The sequence below is a fragment of the Engraulis encrasicolus genome, chromosome 4 (genome assembly GCF_034702125.1).
Source record: "Engraulis encrasicolus isolate BLACKSEA-1 chromosome 4, IST_EnEncr_1.0, whole genome shotgun sequence".
Taxonomy (NCBI): Eukaryota; Metazoa; Chordata; class Actinopteri; order Clupeiformes; family Engraulidae; genus Engraulis; species Engraulis encrasicolus.
The window spans coordinates 16,319,164-16,329,163 of record NC_085860.1 but is presented as its reverse complement, the minus strand read 5'-3'; the positions used below and the strand labels follow the sequence as shown (position 1 = coordinate 16,329,163).

General features: G+C 46.1%; 1 protein-coding gene across 2 annotated transcripts in view; it reads left to right on the top strand.

The window, feature by feature from the left end:
- Positions 1–10,000, top strand: part of tead1a (TEA domain family member 1a) — a 77,851-nt gene that overhangs the window by 44,395 nt on the left and 23,456 nt on the right. For both annotated transcript variants that reach the window (XM_063196794.1, XM_063196793.1), the window contains exon 3: positions 4,487–4,551. In XM_063196794.1, coding sequence (XP_063052864.1) covers positions 4,487–4,551 — 65 coding nt within the window. The remainder of the gene's footprint in view (positions 1–4,486; positions 4,552–10,000) is intronic.

Sequence of the window (10,000 nt, the reverse complement as noted above, 5' to 3'; positions counted from 1 at the left end):
GTGCCATCTATCAGCCTCGTTTGAGATATCAGTTGGCGGGAAGAGGACCCCCCATCCCGCAGAGTCGGGTTCCCCCCCTCCTCACCCTCCCCACGATAGGAGTGCTGAGTGTCCACCCACACATGCCATGGCATACCAGCAGAGGCAGCCTGCAATGCATGGGGTATGCCAAAAAACCAAACTACCACCCAGTACTACCCTATGGGGTACGTCCAAAACCCAAACTACCACCCAGTACTACCCTATGGGGTACGTCCAAAACCCAAACTACCACCCAGTACTACCCTATGGGGTACGTCCAAAACCCAAACTACCACCCAGTACTACCCTATGGGGTACGCCCAAAACCAAAACTACCACCCAGCACTGCCATGCCCTCCCTTGTCCCTTGGCCTCTCTGGTCAGGGTCGTAGCAGCTGATTTTAGTATGTGTACAACCGGCTCCAATTGACCCCAATCCATAGTACGTACATCTATCTATATCTGACTCAGTCCCCCCACCCTGAACTGGGGCCCTGGTGACTAGTACGGCACCCCTGGCTCTAGTACTTCAGAGACCACCATGAGCAGAAGAGATTGTTTACGTCCCGTGATGCCATCTTTTTCAGCCCTCAATGTAATTTTTATGTTATGCAGTTTCACATGAAACATGAAATGTTTTGCAAAGCAATCGATTGCCATTACACGCTGGGGAAAGGTAATGCCGGAAACATTCGTAGGCGAATGAACAGAGAAAAATCTGAAGAGTGCTGTCCTTCTCTTTCTTCACTCATCTATGTTTTGTGTGGGATTCAGCACACAGTAAATGTCGTGGTGTTAATTCAACACTTATAGAGTTGATTTGACATCATTTGGACTCAAATGAACTCTCTAAGTGTTAAATGAGCACTGCAGAATTTACTGTGCACCCAGTTATAATCTCTATTTATCAGTAGGCAATAGTGTGAGTGCGTCCTCCACTAAAAAAAGACCCTCATCACTCCCAACCTCCCAGTGAGGCGTGTGCCAACATGTACATTTCTGTGACGTCACCAGCGTGATGTCTCCATACAGATGTGGCCACAGCGAGAGGCTCACAAGGCCCCTTGTGACACCGCCTGTTACTGTGGCCCATGCAGGTCCCTTCTTGTGATCTCAGCTTGAGCCCAAGGGTAACTGCTGAGAGTAAAAAAAAAACCTGCAAAAGAGAGTGAGATAAGAGGAGAGAGATACTGTATACTCAGAGAGAGCTTGAGATAAGAGATGGAGGGAGATTTGAATTGAGAGAGGGAGGGAGGGAGGAAGATGGAGAGATTGAGAGATGAGTGTTGGGGGGTTGAAGACAGGTGAAGGGTGGAGTTGGAAATGGAGAGATCTACAATCGCAATCGCAGACATGTTGAGAATAATCAAATTCATACTGATCATAATATCAGGAATGGAGACACGTCAGAAACAAGAAAGGGAGAAAGAAAAAGATGGAGAGAATTATATTTAGACATTCAGAGAGAGAGAGAGACAGAGAGAGAGAGAAGAGAGAGAGAGAGAGAGAGAGAGAGAGAGAGAGAGAGAGAGAGAGAGAGAGAGAGAGAGAGAGAGAGAGAGAGAGAGAGCCCTGTGTTAGTGACTCCTCCCGTTTTGTTTTGATAGTTCCTCAGAGGTTGGCCAGGTCTAACTTTGATGTTTAGTGTGCGTGTGTGTGTGCGTGCCTGTGTGTGCTTGTGTGCGTGCCTGCGTGCGTGCGTGCGTGCGTGCGTGCGTGTGTGCGTGTGTGTGCCTGCCTCTGTCTGCGTGCCTCTATGTGTGTGTGTGCGTGTGTGCGTGCCTGTGTGTGTGCGTGCCTGTGTGTGTGTGTGTGTGTGTGTGTGTGTGTGTGTGTGTGTGTGTGTGTGTGTGTGTGTGTGTGTGTGTGTGTCTGTGTGTGTGTGTGTGCGTGCACGAGAGCAGAGGGAGTAGAAAAGTGGTGTGTGTGTGTGCGCGGGTTCTTGTGGTTATCAGTGATTGAGGTCTGTGGAACACATGACTGCGTAGATAACACCCCTCCTCACCCCCCTCACCCCCCCTCACTCAGTCCGACTTGAAATAAGCAGCTGTGATTACAGGGCTCGGGAGGGGAGGGGAGGGGAGGCTGAGCTCTTTAAAGTAGCCATATGAAAGCAACCAGTTGAAGGGAGATTTGCTGCCGCTGCTGCTTCATCACATTTTGCAGCCCTTTTATTTCTCAGCTGTGCCCCATTCTGGTGGCGTAGAATGGGCCTATCAGCTTGCCATAGTTTGCAAAGTCGCCCCTCGTGCCACAGAGAAAAGAAGAGGGAGGGGGAGGAGGAGGGAAAAAAGTGTATGTATGCCGTTGCCATGCCTCATTTAACTTCCGGAAAGATCTACAGATTGTCCAGCATCTCCCTCCATGTTAACCTCCACAAAGCTTAAGAAGGAGCTGATAATAGTTTTCTGACCTCTGCCCATGGCTTCACACATGAAGGAGTTTTGGGAGTAAATTGCCCCTTCTTTTTTCCGTCTTCTTCTTCTTCTTCTTCTTCTTTTCTTTTTTTCTTTTCTCCAGTGAACAGTGGCGTATTATGTTTTGGGGAGTGTGGGATGGAGAGGGAGGGGTTTGTGTCGAGCATAGTGAGCGGACCTCTCCGTTGTTTTGCAAAGGGCTTGACAAGTGCAATTTTCCTCCTACGCGTAAATAAATTAATCTCAAATAAATAAATAAATAAATAAAAACAGTCATTGTGATTGCTTTTTACAAAGCTCATAAGTGTGCCCTCTTAACCATCATTGCAGGGGGGGTAGGGATTTACTCCCCAAGCGTATTTTTTTTCCTTTCTTTTTGTTTTGTCTCCATCTTAGTAATTTTCAAGAACCCCCCAACCCTGAAAAAAAGACATGAAAAAAAAACTGAAAAAAAGGAGAATGAACAACGACAAACGATTTTGAAAAAAAAGTACTCCGTCCCTGTACACTCTCTCTCTCTCTCTCTCTCTCTCTCTCTCTCTCTCTCTCTCTCTCTCTCTCTCTCTCTCTCTCCTAAGGTTGTTTTGCACGCTTGCCAAGTCCCGCTGAGCGTGTTTTCAAGCTGCTGAAAAGAATGCATTATTCAGCAGTGAGCATGCTTACAGCTGGCCGTTTGGGGGCCCTTTGATCTGCGAGCCGGGCGTCTGCATGAATGCCCGTATTGTCATGTTATGTGTACACAGTGTGTGAGTGATTGAAAATAGGGAGGCCCAGGGTAGCCTAGCTGCATGGGGAAGAGATTACAGTGCAGTGTGTAGTAGTGCAGGCTTGCAGGCAGCGGCCGAGCAGAGGCGAGCCGAGCTGAGCGCATGGGGGGGCCCCCGTCCTGGCCCCCGCCCCTGCCCCTGCCCCTGCCCCTGCCCCTGCCCCGGCCCCAGCCCCTGCCCCTGCCCATGGTACCTCACACCCTCACAAGCTCTACAAAAAGAGATTGCAGTGCAGTGTGTAGTGCGGGCTTGCAGGGGGCCGAGCAGAGTCGAGCCGAGCTGAGCGCATCGGGGGGCCCCTTCCCCCGGCCCCCGTCCCTGCCCCTGCCCACGCTCCCTCGCACCCTCATGAGCGCATGGGGGCCCCTGCCCCAGCCCCGTCCACACTCCCTTGCACCCTCCCTCGCTCTACGAAATCCCCAGATGCTGTTTGTTCGCCTGAGGTCACATGTTGCCACGGCGCTCCGTGTGGCCTTAACAAAACGCTCCTTTAGAGGGGAGGGATGGAGGGAGAGAGAGAGAGAGAGAGAGAGAGAGAGAGAGAGAGAGAGAGAGAGAGAGAGAGAGAGAGAGAGAGAGAGAGGAGCCTCACAGCAGAGGGATAGAGAGAGAGAGAGAGAGGGAGGGAGGGATAGAGAGAGAGAGAGAGAGAGAGAGAGAGAGAGAGAGAGAGAGAGAGAGAGAGAGAGAGAGAGAGAGAGAGAGGAGCCCCCCCCAGCACACCTGTTAGAGACCGTGTAGCTGAGTCAGGATTGTGTGTGTGTGTGTGTGTGTGTGTGTGTGTGTGTGTGTGTGTGTGTGTGTGTGTGTTTGTGTGTGTGTGTGTGTGTGTGTGTGTGTGTGTGTGTGTGTGTGTGTGTCTGTGTGTCTGTGTTCACACAAGTGTTTGCCTCTAGTCCCTGCACAACTGTTTTTTGTGTTTGTTTTGACACGCGTTTATTTGCCCGTGGGGTTGTGCGATCATGTGTGGCGCTTTTTAGCTTTTTAGCTTTTTAGCAGACGTCTGCTCCTCCCGACATGAACCGAACGTGTGATATAATAAAAACCTGTGATGTAATAAAAACGTCAGCAAAAAATGTCCCCCAAATGCAAAATACCCATTACAAGCTTTCATTTCACCGTTTCAATTTATCCTTCTCTTGCACTTATCATGAAATGTAATAATAATATTTCTTGGGCTTTTTTTGCTGAAAACTTGTCTGCTCAAGATGGCAAATACCCTCCGCTATTCAGCGCGCCCTTCCTCAAGGTCTCCCTCTCTTCTTTCTCCCCCCTGTGCAGGTCGCAACGAACTGATCGCTCGCTACATCAAACTGAGAACGGGGAAAACAAGGACAAGGAAACAGGTAAATGAGCTCATGAATGCACTTATCCTGTTACATTCACACAAGTTCAACTTGGCAAGTACACACACACACATGCGCACACAAAGACAGGCACACAAATACACATGCACACACATACACCGACACACACAAAGGCTTATAAAAACAAAGAAACACACACAAAGGCAGACACACACACACACATGCGCACATACAAAGGTACTCACACATACGAATTCAAAGGCATGTGCACATACACCCATAGACACACACACTTGCATAAACACACACATTCGCGTACACACACACACTCACACACATGCTTGCACACACATACAAAGGTGCTCACAAATAAAAATACAAAAGCGTGTGCACACACACACACACACACACACACACACACACACACACACAATCACACAATCACACAATCACACAATCACACAATCACACAATGACACAATCGCATACACACACACACACACACACACACACACACACACACACACACACACACACACACACACACACACACACACACACACAGACAAACAGCCTCACCGGATGGAAAAAGAAAGGGGGAATAGAGAGGAGAGCAGAGGAGAGGAGGAAGTGGCCTGGTGTATTTGTGAGGCCCGTGTGCCACATGTGGTAGAGCTGGCACAGGGAAGCGTGGTACCCAGCGGGCTTTGGGACTGGACACCCGTGCAGCCTCCTCCGATATCAAAGCAGAGACGAGAGAGAACAGAGAAGTGGAGTGCACTCACACACACAAACACACATACACACACAAGCACACGCTCACACGCACGCACACACGTATGCACACACACACGTATGCACACACACACTCACACACTCACTCCTTCAATCACTCACTCTATCACACACACACATATGCACTCACTCACTCACTCACGCACGCACGCACACACTCACTCACTCACTCACTCTCTCGACCTCCCTCTCCTCTCCCAGGTATACTATTTCCTCTCAGGCAGAAATCCTACTCATGGCCACTGGCTCGTGTGTGTGTGTGTGTGTGTGTGTGTGTGTGTGTGTGTGTGTGTGTGTGTGTGTGTGTGTGTGTGTGTGTGTGTGTGTGTGTGTGTGTGTGTGTGTGTGTGTGTGTGTGTGTGTGTGTGTGTGTGTGTGTGTGTGTGTGTGTGTTCGTGCATCCGTGCATCATGTGTGCGTGCGTACACACTAAGGGCTTAGTGCTAGGTATGCACAATGGTTTATAAATATTTCTATATTAACAAAATGTAGATCTCAAGTCAAGGTATACTACAAATAGTAGTAGAAGTAATTCATAATTCATATAATAACTAGACTGCCTGTGCAGTCGCCTTCGACTGCTTAAGGTATATCCCCGAAACGCGACGCTTCCAGTCCCCAATCATTCCTACCACTCCCGTCCACCTTTTCATGAACGTTTATGATAAATACAAAATATAAAATAAATATATTTAATATCTATACATAGATCAATGACGTGCATAGGCTTAAAACCAAATGACTATTGTGAAAATGAAGGAAAAAATGGGGCAAATGGTAACACTGTTTTAATGGTTCACTATTACAGTGGATATACCACATTAGGTACAGTGTAATAACCAGTGTAACAATATTTAATACCACGTCATACCAGTGTGACACCATGTACCAATTTTGTACTTATATCATGTAGGCTATTTGTGTGTAAGTGGTATTACATGGTATTGCATATTTGTACACTGGTATTACACTAGTATTACATGGTATTACATATTGTTACACTGGTTATTACACTGTACCTGGTATTGCCTATTTTTACACTGGTATTACACTAGTATTACATGGTATTAAATATTGTTACACTGGTTATTACACTGTAGGCCTACCTGATATGGTAGATTCACTGAAATGGTGAACCATTAAATTAAGGAGTTACCGGGCAAATCAATCCACCCAGTCAGAAGTTATGGGCCAAATAAAAATTCCACCATTTTGAAAGTGTTGACCTCCAAACTCGAATCAGTTCATGAACCTACCCTGCAGCATTCACACACCAAATCTGGGACAAATCCATCCACCCGGTCAGAAGGAATGGGCCAAACAAAAATTCGGCCATCTTGAATTCGGCCATCTTGAAATTGTTGACCTCCAAACTCGAATCAGTTCATGAACCTACCCTAGAACATTCACACACCAAATCTGGGACAAATCCATCCACCCGGTCAGAAGTTATGGACCAAACAAAAATTCGGTCATCTTGAATTCGGCCATCTTGAAAGTGTTAACCTCCAAACTGTAATCAGTTCATGAACCCACCCTAGAGCATTCACACACCAAATCTGGGACAAATCCATCCACCCGGTCAGAAGTAATGGGCCAAACAAAAATTCGGCCATCTTGAATTCGGCCATCTTGAAATTGTTGACCTCCAAACTCGAATCAGTTCATGAACCTACCCTAAAACATTCACACACCAAATCTTGGACAAATCCATCCACCCGGTCAGAGTTAGAGTTCTCAACGGGCCTGAAAATGTCAACCCGACCCTACCCGGCCCGTGGCTTTTAAAGCCCGAGCCCGATGTTATCCGACACATCACTAGAATTATATAACCGAACCCGGCCCGAGGCCCGAAGTCGGGGGTCGAGTTTCCCCACGTTATCCTATGGAGAATGACGGGTTGTGGTGGGTCTTTAAGGGCACTTATGTGCAGTAAATTGCATAACCCACTTAAAAACCTAGGGAAAAGATATTTAATATGAAATGGGGAAACGTTCTTGCTATTTAAGCAGAATCATCCACAGCGCGATTTCAATAACCGCCTCTTCACGGCAACAACAATCTATCCACCTTTTGTTTTGACTTCTAAATGTAGGCTTACTACATTTCCACCCCGTGTATCTGATTAAATGTAGGCTACGTGAAGTTGCCCCTCCCTCCTTGTTTGTTCATATGCGTGGATGAGATGGAAAGCCTGGCTGTGCCAAACATTGTTTAAAAGTTTCATAAAATTTTGGTCGGCACACAAGGTTTTGGACATACTAATTTCTAGTGGCACCTGGGCTACGGTTGGTGCATTGATCAGCCATGTAGCAAAAAAGACAGATAACCTAGGTGAGAGGATGAGATCTTCCTCGGCCGGCGAGCGCTCCGCATGTGTGTGCGCCCCAAGACCCGACAGTTACTTAAAAGTCAATTTGAGCACGAAAACAGCAAAGACAAGGTGATATTTCATTCAAACAGGGCCTACACGCTCCAAATAAAACATTTGCTGAGGGGATTTTCAACCAGACCGCAGCGCGAGCAGACAGTCAGTGTGAAAAGCCAAGTCTACCGGCACCTTCGCTGCCGCTCGCTTACCATCGGTGCACGAGCCATTTAAATAGTGAAGTGGCATATCGCAACAGCACATGCGGATTAGCCAAATTATATGCAACAAAGTCGCCAACAAAGCGTGGATTTAACGTTTAATACGCATATGCCAACGTTGTGTGAATACGTGGAAAGGATAACCTAATTGGAAAGCCACTGTCCTTTCTAGTATAGCCTATGTAGAAGACCGCTTCGGTTTCGTTTCACCTCATGGGGAAAACATAATTTCCATGCACTGCATTTGCTGAGACTACTAAGCAATAAAGTTAGCGATCAAACTAAAAGTATTGGTTGTTGTAATTACAGCATTTAATATGCTAGGCCTACTATGGCTGTTGTTTAAAATAGTCATTGGATTGCCAACCGTCCCTTGTATTAAGAAACAAAAGTATGGTTCCATGAGCTGACATGGGACTCAATATCGTTAAAATTGCATCTAAGAACTTTTTTCCCGTTTTTATTAGTTTGCGTAATTGTAGCCAATGTAGTTTTTCTGTGCGTTCCGGGACCTCTTTCCAACTCATCATCGCTGTGATGTGATGTTTGTTTTGCGTTCTGGTACCTTGTGATTTAGCCTACAAATTAAGCACTGCGCAAGGTTGCATGCAGCAGCCTGCCAGACCTTCGTTACGCAGGCCTACATAGGCCTATATTTAGATAGATAGATTCTAGGTCTTTACTAACCCATCAAGGTGAAATTCGCCCTGATTCACGGTAAACAGCAGAACTGTTTTTTTTTTTTTACTGGGCGGAAAAGATTGAGCCCGCGGACCGAACCGACCCGAGCCATATGCTTATATTTTCGACCCGAACCCGGCCCGAACCCAAAGGGCCCGTCGGGTTTTTCGGGCTGACCCGACCCGTTGAGAACTCTATCAGAAGTTATGGACCAAACAAAAATTCGGCCATCTTGAATTCGGCCATCTTGAAAGTGTTAACCTCCAAACTCTAATCAGTTCATGAACCTACCCTAGAGCATTCACACACCAAATCTGGGACAAATCCATCCACCCGGTCAGAAGTAATGGGCCAAACAAAAATTCGGCCATCTTGAATTCGGCCATCTTGAAATTGTTGACCTCCAAATTCGAATCAGTTCATGAACCTGCCCTAGAGCATTCACACACCAAATCTGGGACAAATCCAAACATCCGTTCAAAAGTTATCGCGTTAACACGAAAGACCTTACGCGGCGGACGCGGCGGCGGCGGTGCACGCAAAACCATTACATCCCCGACGCTCCGCGTTTCGGGGATATAATTAATTGTGTGTAACACCCTTAAATATTTTTTTGCTGTTAGATAGAGCTTGATCTACAACATTTTAATACATAGTCAAGTCAAGTAGGTTTTATTGTCAATTTCTTTACATGCACTGGTCATACAAAGAATTTGAAATTACATTTCTTGCTTTCCCATGCAGACATAGACTAATCTAGGTAAGGACATAGACAGTATAGACATAGACAGTGCTTACACATGGACATAAGACAGTATGGACATAGACAGTGTTCATACAGACATACATAGCCTAATGGTAAAAGATAAAGCTGATGGCGCCAGTACAACAGGCTTTTGTCGTCATGCGTTATTGTAAGATTTTATTATTATTAAGATATCCATGCTATATCACTAAAGCATGCTAAAAGAGCTGTTTTTTCTAGTTGTTTTATATGTCAATGTCAATTCAAATGTAAAAAAAAAAAAAGGAAGAGCAAATACTCATCAATAAGTCATTCAGTAAAAAGTAAAGTCAAAACAGCATGTGGGAGTGGTATTTTAACGAATCTAACCCTGTGCGATCCGGTTCTTGATCATTATTGGCTGATAGTTGTTGTAAATCGGGTGTAAACACACAACATTCCAAACGAAGATTTTAAGCATGGCTAACACGTGAAGTTCATAACGAGAATCTAGTGCAGTTGGGTTAGGGAGACGGCAGCGAGAGCACATCTTTGCACTATTTCTGGTTGAGAGTAAATAGTCATCAATAATGCATGTGAATGTATCAAAACAGCATATGGAAGTGGTATTTTAACACTTTCCTGTGGGATGTAACCACCATAACAGACGCTGTAAATTTAATGTACAGTTGTACATTT